Source organism: Pseudochaenichthys georgianus, chromosome 5, assembly GCF_902827115.2.
Source record: "Pseudochaenichthys georgianus chromosome 5, fPseGeo1.2, whole genome shotgun sequence".
Classification (NCBI taxonomy): domain Eukaryota; kingdom Metazoa; phylum Chordata; class Actinopteri; order Perciformes; family Channichthyidae; genus Pseudochaenichthys; species Pseudochaenichthys georgianus.
In genome coordinates, this window is record NC_047507.1 from 11,794,853 (window position 1) to 11,814,710 (window position 19,858).

General features: G+C 42.3%; 1 protein-coding gene across 1 annotated transcript; it reads right to left on the reverse strand.

Moving 5' to 3' along the window:
• Positions 1-81: 81 nt before the first annotated feature.
• Positions 82-19,702, reverse strand: LOC117446894 (limbin-like). The gene is made up of 23 exons (XM_034083385.1): positions 19,178-19,702; positions 18,478-18,553; positions 17,871-18,013; positions 17,440-17,496; positions 17,120-17,297; positions 16,897-16,997; positions 16,685-16,750; positions 16,426-16,560; positions 15,993-16,132; positions 15,161-15,485; positions 14,187-14,426; positions 13,783-13,958; positions 13,305-13,464; positions 13,022-13,198; positions 12,592-12,905; positions 12,035-12,209; positions 10,095-10,232; positions 8,979-9,206; positions 8,613-8,836; positions 8,428-8,515; positions 8,085-8,260; positions 1,407-1,508; positions 82-1,176 (listed from the first exon to the last, which is right to left on the reverse strand). Exons 1-23 carry the CDS (start codon positions 19,409-19,411, stop codon positions 780-782), a joined length of 4,050 nt encoding a protein of 1,349 aa, XP_033939276.1. The 5' UTR covers positions 19,412-19,702; the 3' UTR covers positions 82-779.
• Positions 19,703-19,858: the final 156 nt, after the last annotated feature.

Sequence of the window (19,858 nt, forward strand, 5' to 3'; positions counted from 1 at the left end):
CGATATTAATGACAGCTTTTAATAATCACTTGGGTCAACAACTTCGACATGTCAAAATAAAGGATGAATCTCCAGCCTTAATTTGGGTTGTAAAGGTCATTAAGAGGAAGATACACGTGTTTATTTAAAAAAAAAAAATGCATTGAAGCTGTTGCACATGAAATAACTTGGAATTTGAATACATTTAATTATTCTGTACATCTTGAATCAAACAATTCTCACTTCAAACCAGAAAAAGTGTCTGATATCTGGAGTTTTGAACAGCAATAAAAACACTTTTTAATGTGAATACAGTACACATTAATACTATGAAAACACATTTGTATACTGTAACCTTTTCAGTAAAAAGAGTCCAAACTTGTGTGGACAACTTAAAAGATGTCCATTCAAGATACAATTGTAATCTGTATACAAACATAATGTAAATTCCAGAAGGGTACTTTGGCAAAGCAGAAATACACCTATAGGCAAATCCCTTCCAAAATGTTATAGGTTTTCCTCAGCCATATGCTACAAGCGGCCATCAAGTTTCGTTAACATTTGGGCAGTAGATTTATCATCATCCTGCTGCCAGTAAAAAACTAAAAACACAACTTCTTTGGCTGAGGTAATAATAAACTGTTGAACCACAACCACCATGCAACGAACATTTCTAGAAAGGCACAGAGAAAGTTTAGCTAAACAGCACAACTATTGATTTATTTGAGATGTCAGTATTATATACCATGATATAGTACCATCATCATAGAAAATCTTGTGGACGACAATGTTTTTCAGACTCAAGGTAGGTGCGTCGGAGCCACCGAGCCTTTCTTCAGATTGAGAAAGTTCCTTTTCTTTTTTCTTTTAGGAGCCCCTACAATGTCACATGGTTCAGGCGGGTCCCTGAACACAAACAGCCTCTCTCCTGTAGCGTGGACGCCCAGCACTGAGCTGGCAGACGCTGGCATCATGTATTCCTCTGCTGTGCTTTGTAATGTTTCTTTTGCAGTGTCATTTAGCGGCTTACCAACTGTGTTTTCAGTCACGGTTGATTTATCAATTGGACGTTGTGCTTTAGTACGAGTGTCCTCCTTTCCTTCCTCTCCAACCAGCAGTGGTGCAACATCTCTTGGAGCCAGGAGAGGAGATCTGGGGAGCAGTTTTTCCATCAAACTTTGCCTCTTTTCCAGGAGTCTGTGAACATGTGGAGGACAAAGGAGCTGTTGTGAGTGGGAGTGTTGAAGTGCTTACCTCATGCATGTGGTCACTGCAGCACAGCCATGTAACTGAGCGAAGACACATGATACATCAATAAAGGATATTTTATGATGTGGCTGATTACTGAACTAAAAAATGAGTCCTAATGATGTTGTTAAATAAAGTCTTTATATAACAGCTGGTAGCAAAACATGAGTTGAACTCACCTCTCTCTTTCCACAGTGCAGCTTGGCATAGTTGGCATATTTGTATGCACCACTTCTTCCCTCAGTTTGACAGGAAGAACTCTGTTCACCCCCCCGGCACACCTGGTCAAGAAGTCATCAATATATTATAAAACCCGTAACTGCGATACGATCTCTGCAGACAATGTTCGGCTTTGATAAAAAATTCTGATACGGTGTAATAACTTCTTATTGGCTTGGAGGCAGAGCTCTGTGATCTTTTCCATTAAATTAAAAGATAACATATTTGATCTCTTTCATAGCCGGGTACATCATGTGAAGCCTGTCAAATTATTTAATAAGCACGGATCATTCAAACTGTAAAGTGTCACAAGGCCATTCTTCATTAGAGGATTTAATATTGCAGATTGAATCCAAAAAGAGGTAAACAGCGAATCACAATGCATTAGCATTTCTGTGAAATTCTAGGACTTGCTGTAAAAGTACAGCATCTATCAACGGATTACAATGCTCATTAAAGCAACATTGATAAGTACATTTTTAGTCATCAATCGAGCTAATAGAGGGCAATCCAATGATTATGGCGTTTGACTAGATATTAAACAGATGCTGCAGACAAACATCTGAAAGCACTGACACATTTTAAATTATTGTGATGAGTTATTACTTTTATGTAAAAAATGTGCTTGGTAAAGTTGAACAAGTACGGCCATAGCAAGACAGATATGTCAGCCATTTGAATGAGGGAGCTTATTGGGGATAGATGTTGAGTCAAAGGAAATAAAAAGGGAGAAGGACTTGTTTCTGCAGAAACAGACACATAACTGTTTCCCTGTTTGCCATTAGCATGATTTAAAACAGTTGTAAAGAACCATTAAACTCTATCCTGCCAACAAAAAGCAGATACAAAAGACCTATTGTTCATCCTCTTGTCCTTTGGCCAGACCACTCCGATCCTCATGCATGAGACATTATTCAGACCCGGCGCCAGAACAAATCTAAAAGGGAGGGCCTATGATTTTCATGGGAGGGCACACAAAAGCGTCACGTGCTGCGTGCCTGCGGCACAATATATATCAAACAGCAAGGCCAACAGCATTGCCCAAAGACGCACACTTATCGCAAATACATACACAAAGAAAGGGCAACATAGAAACCACTTTTGAAACATTGTGTGGCAGCACAAACACTGGTAAATCACGAGCAAGGCACACTGGTTAAGGATGGCAGCTTCCTCATCGTTGCACTCGGAGAGAAATAGACGGAGACGATGAACTGTTTAGCCCACCTTGAGCATGGTTTATTTTCCTATGCACTGCAGGTGCATCCTTTCGCTCAGCCGAGCTAACTTAGAACATTATTTTGGCCAACTCTGCATCTTTGTGCAGCGTATACTCAAACAGCGATAGGAAGAGCCCACTGCCTGACTCAGACATGCTGTGGAGTGAATCGTGGTCACCTCTGAGAGGACACGTTCCGTGCCAGCTGATCTGCACCAAAGTACTAATTTCCTTATTTGTTTCGTCGCGTATCTGTCTCTCTCTCCACAAACTCTCACATGAAATGTGTTCTTTTGATGCGGCATGCCTTAGCAGTCCTTTATCAGTCTGTAATGCGTGTTCCCAGTCGCAAAAACCTTTGACAGTAAAAGCCGCATCAGATGAAGATGTATTTACTTTAAACTGTCTACAGGGGAAACAAAAGGCTGCGTCTGCTTTTAACGAATCTTCAAGCCGGTCTGTTGTTGTACCACGCAGCGGCACAAGTGCGCTTCTTTCCTGAAAACAATCTCCCTGGAAAACGATCCAGTTTCACCTGGTTGGGTTTATTAACCCCAAGATCATCTGGGGCTGTTGGTCTTTGAGCGGTTGCTGGCCCAATAGTACCTGTTGATGTGCTGCGAGGTAGCGTCTGTAGTGGAGGCACCGGCACGGAGCAGGAGGAGGATGCTGGCCGGGTGTGGTACAGGGTGTGGCAACGCAGATGGTGATGGTAGGGGCAGTGGCACAAGGAGCTGTGCCTCGGAGGACAGCGTTTGGTGGCGGCCGCCTTGATGAGTCAAGGCTTAGGCTCGCTAACTCAGCCCCGGGGTTTGCCGAGGTCCAGCTTGTGACATTAAGGCGTGTTGCTGCAACAGCAGGTGCCGGGTCGCCAGCAGCACCATCGGCTGCAGTTCTTTCATCGCTATTTCGTTTTAATAAATCCTTAGACCTTTTAAACCAATTTCTGATGTCCATTTTGTAATTCAAACAGAAATGGGAGTCTACAGAATGCACAGTAACCAAATCCAGAATAGGCGGCAGAGTGTGACGCTGTGATTGGTCTAAATGTGGACGAACCACAAATCACAACAGACACACGCATTTATTTGCTGTAGCCTGTGATTTTAGTTTTGTTACTATCTGACATCACATACATCGTAGCATAAAAGTTCACAGTTTATTTCTAATTTAAAAAAAACAATATATATCTTTTTTAAATGTTATAAATAATAAAAAACGTGTTTATTGGGGGAGGGCAGGAATGTCAAATGGGAGGGCTTGGCCCTCCCACGGCGCCGTGCATGCATTATTCATCAGGAAAGTAATCCAAACGCAGCGGAGGCCGACATGAGTGACCCAGTGAATCAGGAAGACAGTTATATTGAATGATGAGTTTAATCATTTATCTCAACAATGTTGGATCAGAGAAAGTGACCCTTGCTGATCAGTTTGCACATAGTTTTCACATTTGAAACAATGCTTAGAGATGGATTGGTTTCGGCCAGCCTGTTTAAACGCTGCTTTTATTTCATAACTTTGTTTGTAGCCTTTATTTAACCAGGTGAAAGCCCCTTGAGATCAAAAGATCTCTTTTTCAAGGGTGACCTGCAGGACATTAGTTACACATGTAACATAAAAACAACAGAACAACAATAAGGATGACATACAAAATAATGTACAGGGTACAGTTTACAAAACTCTATTTACAGTGACCGGTACCATGAGTATCAAGCAGCATGTCACCCAGCCGAGTTTTAAAATGATGCAGGGGAACCAAAGTGCTCAGTTTTAAACAGGTTTGCAGACTGTTCCAATTTAGTGGAGCTGCACAACTAAAAGCTTTCTTCCCTAAGACAGTCCTAGCACTTGGCACATTTAATAAAACAACATCATGAGATCTCAGGCAATACGTACTTTCAATTCGTCGAGAGATCAGAGAGCAGATATAAAAAGGTAGTTTACCCAACATGGCTTTATAAATGAACATGTACCAATGACTGAGCCTCCGTACAGTTAGTGAAGGCAGACCTGCCTTGGCATACAGGGTACAGTGATGAGTAAGTGCTTTACAGTTAGTAACACATCTCAGAGCACTGTGATAGGCAGCATCTAACTTTTCCAGGCAATGGGCAGGTGCATTCATATATATATATCAAATCACCATAGTCCAGCACAGGTAAAAAGGTCACAGTGACTAGCCTTTTCCTGGCTTCAAATGAGAAACAGGACTTGTTCCTGTAGAAGAAACCCAGCCTAACCCTCAGCTTTTTAAGCAGATTAGTGACCTGAAGTTTAAAAGTAAGACAATCATCAAGCCAGATACCAAGGTATTTGTAACAGGCAACAACTTCAGGTTTTGTTCCTTGCGTAGTTACAATATCTAAAACAGGCTCTGGTGTCTTTTTTGCTTTTGAAAAGAGCATTACCTTGGTTTTCTCAACATTTAAAAGAAGCTTTAATTCAGAGAGCTGAGTCTGAATAGTGTTGAAAACAGCCTCTTTAATGGAGGGACCTGCACAATACATTACAGTATCATCCCTATAAAAATGTAAAGTAGCTTCATCCACATTATCACCTACGCTGTTAATATATGTGGAGAATAAAAGTGGTCCTAAAACAGAACCTTGTTCACTCACAAGTCGTTCGAGCACCTTAGCCAGAACTGACAATTTAGAGATTGGCCTATAGTTATTTAAAATAGTTGCCTCCCCTCCTTTCAGTAAAGGCAAGACATAAGCAGACTTCCATACTTTTGGAATTGTATTTGTGCTGAGGGAGAGGTTAAAAAGAGAAGTAAGAGGTGGAGCAATAAAATCTGCAGCTATCTTTAAAAAGAAAGGTTCTACGTTGTCCGGGCCAGCCGGTTTCCTAGGATCTAGCTTAGATAAGGCTTCATGAACAACATTGACAGTAAAAGGAGTAAAACTGAAAGGGTTTTCCAGACCACGTTGTTCAGAGTCACAGACTGTAGTGTTCACAGAAGCAGAGTTAGTCACAGAATCAAACAGAGAGCCGCAGGACACAAAATGCTCATTAAAGCAATTTAGCATAGTGGCCCTGTCCGATATAGACCCAGATGCTGTGGTAAGGCACGGAGGTAGCTCATTACGGATCTCACCGGTGGATATCGATTTTATTGCTTTCCAAAATTTCCTAGGATTATTTAGGTTTTCTGTGGTAACTGACAGATAGTACTTCAACTTTGCACTTTTGACATTTGAAGTGAAGCTATTCCTTAGCTGCCTAAAACGCAGCCACTCTATCTCTGAGCCTGATTTCCTAGCCTTTGCCCAGGCCTTGTTTCTCTCATGAAGGAGACTAGACAGATTAGCAGAAAACCAAGGATTGTCTCGTCCCTTTACTCTAAATGTACGCATGTCTATCAATGATCTCCATAAAACCAAGATAAAAATAAGACCATGCGGTTTCTACATCAGCACACAGATCGATTTTACCCCAATCAAAATCAGACAGATCATGCACAAAACCCTGCTCCACAAAATGTTTTTTGTCTCTCTTAATGATAATGCGAGGTTTAACCTTTTGGACCTTAGTGTCCCTAATTGTGGCTTCAACAGAGTGATCGCTCAGATCATTTGCAAATACTCCCACAGATGAATATTTATGGGGAACATTAGTTAAAATGAGATCAATTAGGGAAGATTTATTAGGGGACTTAATATTTGGGCGAGTAGGACTGTCCACAATCTGAGTAACATTTAAAGAGATACAAAGGTTTTTAAAATCCTCTGACACTGCAGTTAACCAGTCCCAGTTAAAATCTTTCCTTGTAGTCTAGCTGCGATAAAATATTTGCTAGCGAAGACAAGGAGTCCTTGCCAGCTGAGGGGGGTCTGTAACAGCCCACCACCATGACCTGTTGACCCTTTGCCACTTCTATATTTATGGCTAAAAATTCAAATTGCTTACTGATCGATTTGGAAACTAATGTGGTTACACTGAACTTATTCTTAACATAAATGGCAACGCCACCGCATTGATTAGGCCGGTCGGTACGATACACATTAAAACCATTTAAGGCAATGTCAGAGGCAAAAATAGATTTATTTAGCCATGTTTCTGATAAAACAATGACGTCAGCGTCAGTCGAGCTCGCCCAGATACGGACAAAATCTAGTTTACCTAACAGACTGCGCACATTCAAGTGGATGAAACCCAACCCAGACCTAGCTTTAAAATCAGCAGGAGTAGCGATCTGACTACTACTACTGGGCGGACCAGGGTTAGGTTGTACATTTCCTGACAGTAATAACAACAACAAAAACAGGCATCTTTTCCTCTTAAATGACACACATACATTGTCATCTAATTTAGAATCACCGGAAAAGTCTGCGAGAGTGTGATTAGAGCTTAAGAAGCAGTCCTGAAGAACCATCATCGCAGGAAAACAAAAAAGACAAACATATTTTGTCGAGCAGATTGTCTGTGACAAGGCAACCGGTAATTGTTTGAGCGACACATCCGAACCTTTGCAGGGGATGCCCACTGCGGGTGGCAGAACAGACCTGAATCCAGTAGTCTTCTCAGAATGACTAGAGATCTTCTCATAGTCCAAAACAGTTAACAGGCACAGTAGAATCCCGATATAACTGACTTCACTCAAACTTTTTCTAAACCACAGAATTGGAATCTCTGAGACTATGATTGTGTACTTATGGAAAAGGGATATTCACTATTGTTGGAACTATTTGATTCAATTTATTCTATTCTTTTTCCCTGTAAAAAGGAGGGGGGAGAAAACACATCATGGAGTAGTGCAAGCTTTACACACATTAGTTTGTGACTAAACTCTTAGATCTCCCTCACTCCTCCCAAACAGAGTTGCATATCACTCAATCGTCCCACCCAGTCATGATGGCCCCAAGATAACCAAAAAAGGGATTTATTCTTCTCATATCCTGCCTACTTTAGTGGATCATAACATACTGGGAAAGAAATTAATGGGCCGATGCTTCGGTTCAAAATGAGACCACACTTTTGTATGGATGTCAGATTTTGAGCAATCAAAGGCCAAAATGCATCCCGTCAAAAGACTAGATTGGGCTTGTTTTTAGCCTGGCCCATTGCAGGAAATGCCTTTTGCTTCGGAAGTAGTTTGTTGATCACTTTGGCTGGTTAAAAGTAGTGAGAAGTCAGACAATGACTATATAAAACAGCTAATAAAATATTGTTTAAAAAAAGAATTGTGGATCACAGTTATAAATAAGCCCATCAAATATTTTAGGCCCCAGTAATATCCAAGATTTGCGGTGGACAGACACACATTTCATGCACACGATCAACACAACTTCTCCCCTAAGGCGTAAGATAACTATCCTTCACATCTCATAAGTCAAGCACATTAACCCGGTTGACCCTGCACAATATAAATGAGCAGAATGTTTGCCAGCACACAGATCCTTGACCTGTTCCTTACCCCAAGTGTTCCTGCTCTGCAGAAGATGAGCCCGGGTGCTGTTTGGGGCAGAGGGCGTCGGTGATGGAGAGGAGCTCGCTCTCAGGCAGGGTGGGCAGGAGGAGGCGCAGGGCCTCCAGGAGAACCTCCGCAGACACCTGACTCTGCCGACCCAGCCCCGACGCAAACTCTAGATCCTGAGAGGAAGAGGAGCACGGCACAGAGCCACATTAAATACACTTCCCCCTCTCCTTCCTTTGACCTGCACACAGAAGTTAGTGTATCCCTGGGTTTTTCCATGCTGTTGATTTTGTTGTTGCATATAACATTGGCAAAAAAATAAATGTAACAAATCAATTCAGACCTGATCACAGTTTGCATAAAGTCTCCTGAGCTCCATTTGCTCTTTTAAATCTTCCATGGCTTGGTTGTTGCCAGTCATTTCCTGCAATCTGAAATCACCAGAGAGTTTCAACACTGAGAATTAACCGCCTGTGTCAACCCACGACATTCCTTATTTCTCTTGAGATAACTGACATGACAGCTCACCTCTCAGCCAACAGCGCGAGGACCTGATCGCTTTTGTACAGCGCCCCCTGGAGGATGAACGTCATCCTGCAATCCCGCTGCACTTGAAACATTCTCTCCTCCTCACTTTCCCCCTCTCCCTCATCAGGGTCTTCTCTCTGCGTTGGGACTCTGGAGGGAGACATTTGCAGGCCGTCCAGCACCTTTACTTCCTTTTGAAGCTGCTGTTCTGCTTCCTCCAGGCCCTGTGGCAAGGGTCAAATTACACTAATTAAGGTCTATAATGAGAACGTTACAGTCTCAACATTACACATCCATTTGAACCCTTTTACATCTCCATGAGCGTCCCACCCAAGATGCAATGCGACACCACACAGGTTGACTTGCCATGCAGTGGTTGTTTATACTCTGGGCCATGTCTTGTCTCTCCAGGCTCTTCCTGTCTCTGAGCTGCTGTATCAGCAGGCTGTGCAGAGTGAGCATTGCTCTGGAGGTTTCCAGGACCTTGGTCCTCCGCTCAGCCTTCTGGTAGTGGATGGTAGCCATCTGCATCGCCAAGCTGTCGCCCTGAGAGCGCAGGTCATCCTCTCTCTCTTTACGCATCTCCACCGTCACCTGGCAAAATTAGAATGAATGTATTTCAGTCATCTGTTATAAACTTACCACCCACCTTGTGTGCAGGATAGGCATATAGGATCAACACAGATTAACTTGAACAGATTTGCTGCTACCAATTATCTTAGGGTTTATTATTGTTTAAAGCTAAGTCGTTTATTTTAGGTGACATTATTCACTAGAAAATGTGACTGATGAACCTCTTCTTGGAGACTAATCCGATTTGTATCATCTGTTCTACAAATGGAGGTGTGTTTGCAAGTCCCTTCAACGGTAAAAGCCTGATTAAACTGCTGAATATACTAAATCAGAAGTTTCTATTTCTACAGCCGTCACTACAAAGCAACCCAAAAAGAAAGATGGCTTTATGCTTGACAAAGGAATAAATCTGACAAGAAAATGTTTCTAATAATTTAGCGTCCTGCTAACCGTGATCAAAGATTTGCGACCAATATTGTAGCTAGCGAGAGCCTCTTATCACAACATGTTATTCTTCACATAAAATCGCCTCAATATCAAAGCATCGTGATCAGTCTTGATAAGGACGATGTTTAAAATGAATGACTAGTACAGGTTACTGTATAAAGAAAGCGAACTGCCGATGCCAGTCAGGTAGGAGGAGCTTAAGAAAGACAGAAAGTTGAGAGGAGACCTGCATGATGAATGTTGTATTTCTTTTGGCAGAATTTTTTCCTTTTTACAGGAACTACCCACCCTGGGGTACCTCTTTAACTTTTATATGCTGAAATGTTATTATACATTTTCTTGACCAATAATGGCACCAATAAACTACCCCCCCCCAGCTGTATTACACCCACCATTCTCTTCTTTCAGTAACTTACTAGACTTAACAATAACTTATAGTAAAAGGTATTTTCACAGCCTTACCCCATCCATGAGGCCTCTCTCCGTCTCCTTCTCCTTCTCACAGAGTTGGATCCTGTCCTCCAGCCTTCTCTGGAAAAGCAGCAGGTCAGAGGCTTTTGGTCTAGCATCGTTGGTTTTCCCCTTGGATTGCATATTTGTCTGCAGAAACCACAATATCCATAAGCTGTTTTGGAACCGAAAATGACTCCAAACATGCCGATATGAAGCAATTAGAAATCAAATCACTCTGCGGAGCCCGTATTATTTAGAAATTACAATGCACCCATCCAGCGGCCACAATTGAGGCTGATGGCAGCGTGGTTTTCACTGGCGGTCGCCATTCTCCATTTCATACTTATTTGAAAACATTAAATGCACCGTTATATCCTGCAGCTGCTGTAGTTGACTACATCTGGGCTTTAGAATCGTTTCATGATGAAATGTAAAACAAAGGCCACAAGTTAGCACAGAGTAAAAGAGGTGGGCATAGAGATGCTTTCCCAGGAGAAGGACACATTATAAGAGAATCACATTTTAATCTTTATAATTGAGCTATAATGCTTAATTATAGTGCAAACATATAATATGTGTATCGTGAAAATGGGGATTTTCTGCTTGTTCTTGTCACAATTTGTGTGTAAAAATAAAATATAAATACACTGTTAAAGGGATTTGTGGTTTAGATCAATGTCTCTTTTGTTCCTTTTGTCTAACAATGGCTTTATACTAATATGTTTATCATTTTAAGATGTCAGCGCCAAACTATAAAAGGGGAATTTACTTTACAATTTGGACCAAGACTCATACTTAAGATGTTTCACTTCAATAGCATTAGCAGTGTTCCACCAGAAATGTCAATCAAATATATTGGATACAATGAGCCCTTGTTGATGGAAATACTATATGCCAAAAGAAGTGTAGCAAATGTTACATTTTAGTGGCTATTACCAATAGCACTAGCCAAAGTCAGAAAAGTTCTAAACCGAAGCCCTGCTGGTTGGCACCAAAACCACCCTCTCCAAAACGTCATCCTTCCCTGCCTCCAACCTCATCATTGATGGCTACTCCATCCCCTTCTCTGGCCAAGTTAAGAGCCTTGGTGTCATCCTGGACAGCTCCCTCTCATTTTCACCTCACATAAATAACATCACCCGGACTGCCTTCTTCCACATACGCAACATCTCCAGACTCCGCCCATCCCTTTCTCAATCGAACACTGAAGTCCTGGTCAATGCATTTGTCACGTCCCGCATCGACTACTGTAACGCCATCCTCTCAGGCATACCCACCAAGCTCATCAATAAACTACAAATCATACAGAACTCCGCAGCCCGGATCATCACCGGCACCAAGGCCTCCGAACACATCACCCCCATCCTCATCCAACTCCACTGGCTCCCGGTTCAATCCCGTATCAACTTCAAAAACCTACTGCTCACTTACAAAGCCCTACATAACCTGGCCCCCCCCTATCTGGCTGACCTTCTTCAGGAGTACACCCCCTCTCGCTCCCTCCGCTCCTCCTCTGCTGGTCTGCTGACCGTCCCCACCCCACGCCTCGTCACCATGGGTGCTCGGGCTTTTAGCTGCACTGCTCCCAGACTCTGGAACTCCCTCCCCCCGCACATCCGACAGTCAGACACAACCACCATATTCAAATCCCAATTAAAAACCCACCTGTTCAAATCTGCTTACTCACTGTAGTGCTCCCCATTATATGTTTCATTTGTGTCCACTTGACTGTCTCCTCCATGATTTCCTGTTTGTGTTTCTATCTTGTCCTGTTGCCTATTAGCTTTTATTTTATTTATTTTTAATTTTTTTTTTTTATTGTACGGTGTCCTTGGGTGTCATGAAAGGCGCCTAAAAATAAAATGTATTATTATTATTATTATTAAACCACACACAGGTTTTGGGAACACAACAGCTTCATTCAGATATGTGTGATTGTATGTGTTCACCATGTGTTGCTCGCTGTCCTTTCTCCAAGCTGCTAGAGCGTTGTGAAGTTTGGTTCTGGAGACGGCGTGGGGCAGCACCAGGCAGCAGTCCATCACGGACAGACACTTCTGAAACTCTAGTTTCATCCTCAGCCGGTCATCTTCAGACAGAGTCAGCTGGGACGAACACAAACAACTGGGAGAGAAGGAAATAAGAAGAAGGATCATGAGGCAACGTGGTTGTGTTGAGAGGAGGATAACATCATTCCAATACGGTTTAACTATTGTTTGTTAAAGATGCTATAGCCTGGGACTTAAGATTTGCATTTCCAAAACCATGCTGTAGCTACTGTGGAAATAGGAATAAAGCCTTTGAATTGGAATCCAGTCTTGTCTATTAAACCTGTCGCTGTCGAGACAACCATAATCTGATTCCTTAAATTGTCTAAAGACTGTCATATTATCCAGAAAGTGCTAATTTATGTCTCCATTCTATATAAACTACTCCCGGAATTCCACAGCCAATAGGAAAACACCCAAATAACGACTGTATTGAGCACTGTAATGCCATCACTGACCTGAAGAAAGCTCTGCAGCGCGCCCGGAGCTCTCTCTGCTCCTGCAGCTCTCTCTCCATGGCTCCCCTCAGAGCCTCCCTGCTGCAGCTGAGGGTGCGCAGCGCTGCCTTTCCTTCCTGGTGCAGCCTCTCCTGGCCCTGGGGGAGAACGCTCGCCCCTGGCCCCTGAGCGGTCCCTGGCCCCCCCGGCTCCAGGTCCAGCTGCAGCAGGGAGCGCTGGGCCCCTGGAGGCAGGAGCGTCAGCAGGGCCTGGGCTGCCGAGGGCTGGATGGCTTTGAGTTCTGTTACGGCACCCTGGATCACACGCATGGTCACCTAGAGAACAGGTCGAGGATCAAGACAGAGTCAATTAAACTAAGTGGCGTGTTCATATGTCTTTCTTTTGTATCTTTCAGTGATAAGGTTGTGAATGTGAAATGTTCGATTGGCACCTTGCGGATGTCTGCAGCAGCCTCTTCATCCAGGTTGTTGATGAGCTCAGCTAGCTCCAAACTGTGAGCGGTTAGTAAGTTCCTCCAACAGTGCAGGTGCTGAGCTACATCTATCCGTCCCTCCAGACCCTTGGACAGCCCCGACAGGTCCTTCTGTCTCTGTTTGTGGACCCGGAGCTGCAGAGAGCAGGGAGCAGGATTGAAGAAAGTATGCAATGAACAGGTTTTGAGGTATCAAATAGGGTGTTTGCTTAAAAATCCAACAAACGCATGTTCTCCTCACCATGTCAGAGATGAGATCCCGCCTCTTCTTGATCAGTCCACAGCGCATGGCCCCCGTCTCTTGGCTCAGAGACTCATCCAGTCTCTGCCTCACCATCAGCAGCTCTTTCTGTGTTTTCTCCTGCAGCTGATCGATCTGCTCGGCAGACACGAGGCTCCCTCTGGTGGAGAGAGGAAAGCATGCCGGGTTACAAAAGGGTGAATCCTACCTGCTGCATCTCCCCATTTCCAGTCTATTATCTGTACTATAAATAAAAGCAATAAGCCAATAAAATAACCTTCAGTCAAGCGTACTCATCAAATGTTGTCTTGCAAGTGTGTTCACCGAAATATATTTTCTATTATATACTTTGAAAATATATGCACTTCAGATACAATTCTCAAAACTGACATTAAACTGCAATAAAAAGCTAACTTGGCCAGATTTATAATTTAGCTTTGTGAAATGATCATCACTTCTAACCAATATGGGCACTGACCTCCTGATGTGAGTGAACCAGCGGTCCAGGTTGCTGGAGGTGCTGGAGAAGCTGTCAGAAATCAGGCTGTTGAGGCTGTGAAGGCTGTGCACCAAGAACCTCCTCTGTGCGTTGCGTTCAGCGAGCACAAAGCGGTGGTTGGCAAGGACCACATCCAGCATCTCCTCAAGCTGATCCTGAGAAAGAAAAACAAAGTAAGGATATGTCTCATTATGCGTTTTAATTATACGGCTGAAAGGAAGCAAAGAATAAGGACAATCTAAAATGGCGAAAGTTCTTCACCATGGTTTGTTTGCCATGTTTACAGGAATCCATTTTGAATGTCTAAAGCTCAAACTAAACCAACATAATTATGTCAATCAAAAGGTCAATTATAATATTTTGAAAACATTGTGGTTGCTTACTTGACAGGCGAAGTAATCGTGCTGAAGACTCTTGGCCGTGCTCTTCTCCAGCTCCCCCATCCTGGTGGCCTCCTCCAGTTCCTCTGAGAAAATCTTGTGCAGCTCCACCCGGCGCCACTCGATGATCTGCCTCTGGAGCTTCCCAGAGGCTTCCTCATGACGTACCAACAGGATGCGCTGGAGCTGACTCTGACTCAGCTTGTGCAGCTTCTCCAGGAGGACACTGCAGTGCAGGAGCTCCTAGTTACATAACAGAAAGAGGTTTACGGTTAATATTTCACCTGATGGGCTCAGAATAAATAAACTAGAGTGTGGTTTTGGTGGGATTAAGACCATCCTGGCCAAAGTTACAGGGGGGGTGCCAAATCCGGCAGCCACAACACCACAGGGTATATGGAGGAATCCTGAAGTCAAATGTAATACCTTTTAAGATCTTTTTTAAGACCCTTTCCATACGTTTTAAGACCTCATCGCCACTTCGAGTTTTAACCGGTTACCTTGGCGACACACTTTACCTCACATTGATACACTACAGTATTGATTGTCCTTCCTCCTTATCTTCCAACCATTTGGACGCAAACTTGCATTTCCCCATAACGATGTTGTTTAACAACCGGCGTAAACGGAGCTTCGCTCGCTATCAAGCAGTGAGCGTGCGATGTCCTGTTCAGAAGACGTCAAACCCAACGGGATGCCATCAATAAACTACACAGACGGCCATTTTATACACCATGAATCCAGAGTTAAATGCTTTTGTTTTCTAAAACTAGAGGGGATAAAGTAACACCAGTGTGATTCTGGTGAGATTATGACCGTCCAGGCCAAAATGACAGAGGGGGTGCCAGATGCCGTAACACTAGCTTTGCCCGGTTCAGAAAGCCCTCTTTAAGTGACAGTGATGAAAGTTATACACCTTCATATTCAATCAAATTAAACATGAATGTTATTTCCCTACCAAACCACTTTTGACTCACCTGTTGGTCTGCATGTTGACACAGCAGCTCGGCCTGGTTCTTCTCAGCAGCCTCTCTGCGATGCTCTGCTTCCATTTCTTCCCGACTCTCCAGGTTACACCGGCCATTCAGAGCTGCCAGGCGGGCCCCTCGCTCCTCCTTCAGCCGGCCCTCCATACCCAGCATCTGTCCGTGGAGCACACTCAGAAGCCTCTGCTGGGCCTGGGCGCTGGTATGGCCCCGGGAGCGCAGGTCGCCCAGCAGGGAAGACATCACGTCCTTGTAGATCTGAATCCGGGTGGCCTCCAGGTTTTTGGTGGCATGCAGCAGCGTGGACATTTCAAGGCTAAAAGGGGATCAAATGCAGAGTAAACTTGATGGGATTTAAGTGGGATGCATCAGTAAAGGCTCATTGTATCAGTGGAGCTGATAGGTAAGAAAGACATTAAAAATATTGTATTAGAAAACATCATAATATGTGAGAGAATTGAATGTTATTACGATTACTGATTTAGGTGAAAAAGTAGCTTATTGCAAAGCCTTATAAAGCACAAGTACAGTTTCTTCTAAGCAACACCATCACAACTCATTGTATGTAAAAGGCAAGTAAAATAACTGCATTAATGTAGTTTTTTTTTTTACTTAATGAATCCAATTTCAACTTACAATTTTTACTTAATGAATAACATAAAGTAGAAAACTCCCAACATCCGTTTAATATATAATATCCTGTTTTCAAGCAGTGAGTGTCCCATTTATTTCACTTGCCGATAATGTTGATCTTTTTAGATCCATTATAGGGTCTCAAGCACAATGACAAGATGGTAAATTCCCTCCTTGTTAGTTTACTCACTTCTCCAAAGCCTGGTACATGTTCTGGGGATCTTCCAGCACCATCGTGTCCACCATCTTGTCTTCAAATGCGGCCTCATCTTTTATGGTCTCACTCATGTTGCAGTGTGCATACTCTGGGACAGAATCACGCCTGTTTCTCTAAAGTAAGATGATATATGCAATAAATTAACAAATGACTGACGTAATTCATAAAACTTTGAAAAATGAGCAACATATACTGAAGTTAATTTGACAAAACAGTTAACTATAATTAGACATTATGTTGAAAAAATTGGTCAACAAAACAAAATTGTCAACAAAATAAATCCTTTTAATAGAAACATCACAACACCTTTTTGAAATGTATAAACACAACAATATAGCATACGTAATTAACACGGTACTTAGGTTTAATTAGCAGTTATTAGGATTAGAAATAACATTTGTGATACCCTTTGCCGGAGAAGGTTCAGCCTGGATCTGAGGCCGATCAGGTTCATGACCAGAAACCCTAGCGACAGCAGCACCAGCGTGACAAAGAACCCAACAACAAATCCAGCAAAATGGACCCCATGGTTAAGATACATCTGAAATTGAAAGCAAAAACAGACTTTTCATCAAATCCATTTAGTAAACACAAATCAGAAAGCAGGAACAAAACATGCAATGCTTGAAGCTGCGGTCAAGTGTGTTTCCAGTTAAGGAGCTTACCCTGACGGTGGAATTCACTCTCAACGTTAGATTAGCTCTTATTGGACCAAACATACTGACATCATTCTGTAGATTGAAAAAAACAATACTCTGGTTTAGAAGAGAGAAAATGTACAGGAGTGATAGGCAGTTGCTGACATGGTGAAATTGAACAGTTGGGGGATTGCTTTTTGTGTTGGAAAGAGCAGAAACAAGTAGAAGATAATAAATACCTGTGAGGCGTTGGAGAAGGTGAGAAAAGCTGGAAGGTCCAGGACTTCAGTCTTATGACTCCTTATGTGAGCGGTATAGTTGACAACAACTTTGGACCCAGCTAAAGTTCAAATCAATCGTATGTTATGTATTGTGGAAGCAGAAAATTCAAATATTTTACATTTTTTTAAAAGGTCAAATCAATACAATCATCTTTCAAAAGAAATTGACTCCAAGACATACCAGACAGTGAATCAATGGAAAACGCCTGGTAGCCTCTTTCCACCACCTTGCCTTTAGATTTTAGGGGCACTATTCCAGAGATGGAGTCCCGAATAGCCAACTGAGACAGGTCGGTGCCATCCTTGTTGTCAATCAGCAGGAAGAAAGTCAGCTGAGGAGGGTCAGTGTCCAGCTTCACCTGGGAGACACATGATCAAGCAGGGAGAGTGACTGAACAGACTTCAACATGTTTATGTGCAGTTTAAAATTGGTCCAGTAGGATATTTGGGAATTAAATGCTGATGGTATAAAGGGCTGGATTAAACAATTGTGTGACGTACCTGTGCACACTTGTGAAACTTGACCTCATATGAGGATGGAGGTGCCACACTCTGAATCTGCGGAAACATTCAACACAAGGTATGATTAGTTTCTCCCAACATAATAATTTTTCTTCGTGTCATGTAAAGTAAAGTTACAAAATATGTGAATGATGTAATATTAAGCAATGATGTCAGTTTGTCTAGTATGTGTATGCATTTCATAAATTCTTATTTTTAAACAGTCAGAACCCAATATGAGAAAAGCAAAAACAAAGGGAAGAAATGACTGATGGACAACTGACTTGTTCAGCAACAAAACAATACACATTACAGGTTTGACATCAAACTGAAATACATGAAATGGTGCCCTGCATACTAAATATGTGAAAATGCAATTCAATGACTGTGTACAATGACTGAAGGGATGCAAGCACCTGGCAGAAACACACCTGAGGCAGAGTGAGGCCCGAGTTATATCTGGTGAGAGTGCTTCTGCGGTTCCTGAGGGGCAAGATCTTTGACAGGTAGGAGAGTGGCGTGTAAAGAGGCCGTCCCCATAGACCAGAGGACGCTGAAGAAGAGAGCGGCCCCTCTGTAGAAGACACCAAGCGTCCATTGATTTCCATTGCATCGGTCAGGTTAAATATTGGGGGTTTAAACATCCAGTTACAAAGGCCAACATTTAAAAATAAATCACTAAAAGCAGCTACGTACATACAGTAAATTCATACATAGTAAACAAAGGTTTTTTTTATCTAATAGATACCTACATTTTCAACCTATACGAAGCTATTATGGACCTAACTCTATTTTTTATTTAGCCTTTATTTATACAGGTAAATGAGACACAGGGAGACCTGATCAGTGGTAACAATACCACACAAAGTTACAGACAGACAGGACTCTAAACACAGAGGCAACAATAAAAAAAAAAACATCTATGTGAACAGCATTAGAGAAACACAGGCCAGATGTACCGACTAATGACGTTTACACTTATACACATTTTGTATTCCCCATATTTTAGATGAATAGAATTGAGAGAAAGGAACAAACCATCCATCCTAAGCAATGTCTGCTCTGCTGATTTCCCTCCGGGGTCATGTTGCATCACATGGATACAGGAGAGGCTCTGACAATGGATAAGGGCATTCAGTTATGTGGATTTAATATGCAACATGTTCATTAACATATGAATGACAGCGTAATGACATGCATGGACAAGTGTACCCCTCAAAGCAACATCTGTTATAGGGCTGATTACATAATCTGCATCAACATATTGATTAAGGTTAAGGGACACAATAATACAGTGGTGTAAAGTAACTAACCAAGTACAGACATATTATAGAATAAATGTTCTGCTACTTTGTGCTTCTACCCCACTAGAATTCAGTGGTAAATAGTGTCCTTTTACTACATATTTTTAATACGTGTAATTACTTTGCAGATTTGGATTAATAATGAGAAATATAAACAACACTTGAATACGACTTTAGTTACACCTGGAGCAATTATAGTAAACAACATATAGTATATTCATCTGAAATGGGCTAATTTGCATAATGAGTACTTTTTGATGCCACTACTTTTGTACTTTTACTTGAGTAACATTTTTAATACAGGACTTTTACTTGCAACAGAGTATTCCTGTAGAAACAACCTCCACAGTCGATTCAAGAGGTACAATCCTAATGAAAATCAGATAATAAATATATATATTTCAATATGATAGTGTCACAATAAAGCCACTTACCTCCCATTTGTCAGAGAAAGGAGGGGGTAGTTGTGCTGTGATCCATGATCCCTCCTTAGATGTATTGTACCCTAAAAGCTGATGTCTGGCACTGTAACCCAAAACATTCTCACGCCGGGTCACATCGTGACACCAAGGGGAGAAGAGAGAAGGTGGACACAAACACACAACTTGGATATTCAGAACAAATGACCATATGGTGATCCTCTTCACGGTAAAGTGTCCCTGAAGCATTCGTAAGTCGGTGTGCCACTCTCCCCAAGGAGAGCCGCTAGCTAGCTAGCTGGCTGGGTGTCTGGATGTTGCCCCTGATAAAATCCGCGATGCAAACATTTCCACCGTTTTTTCTTGAGAAACATCAGTTGTAGCAGCTCGTCTAACTATCATTAACATCTCACTTGTGTGCGAATAATTCAGGAGATGCTATGAAAGTTGTTAAATAGTTACACAACAATAGGTCCATATTCGCCGTTGCTGCACAACTTCGGAAAACATTTCCTAAATTTGGGGAAAAAACGGATAACTTCTAATTTCCCCGTTAATAACAACGAACACAGATTTCTGGTGTTTCCGGTTAATGCTTTCCAAAATAAAACAACGTAGGCTAGCCCGTGGGGAGACTGAAACTTTCAACAACTAAAATATAGAAATAAATCTGCCAAGAAACCACACCTAAATGCC

Bases quoted from the DNA above. Each gene is read 5' to 3' on its own strand.
- LOC117446894 (XM_034083385.1), bottom strand. From the start codon at position 19,411: ATGCTTCAGGGACACTTTACCGTGAAGAGGATCACCATATGGTCATTT. The intron at 13,959-14,186 runs GTAAGCAACCAC...TTTCTTTCTCAG, and splicing joins ACGATTACTTCGCCTGTCAA to GATCAGCTTGAGGAGATGCT. The intron at 1,509-8,084 runs GTAAGGAACAGG...CTTCTTGACCAG, and splicing joins GCAGAGCAGGAACACTTGGG to GTGTGCCGGGGGGGTGAACA.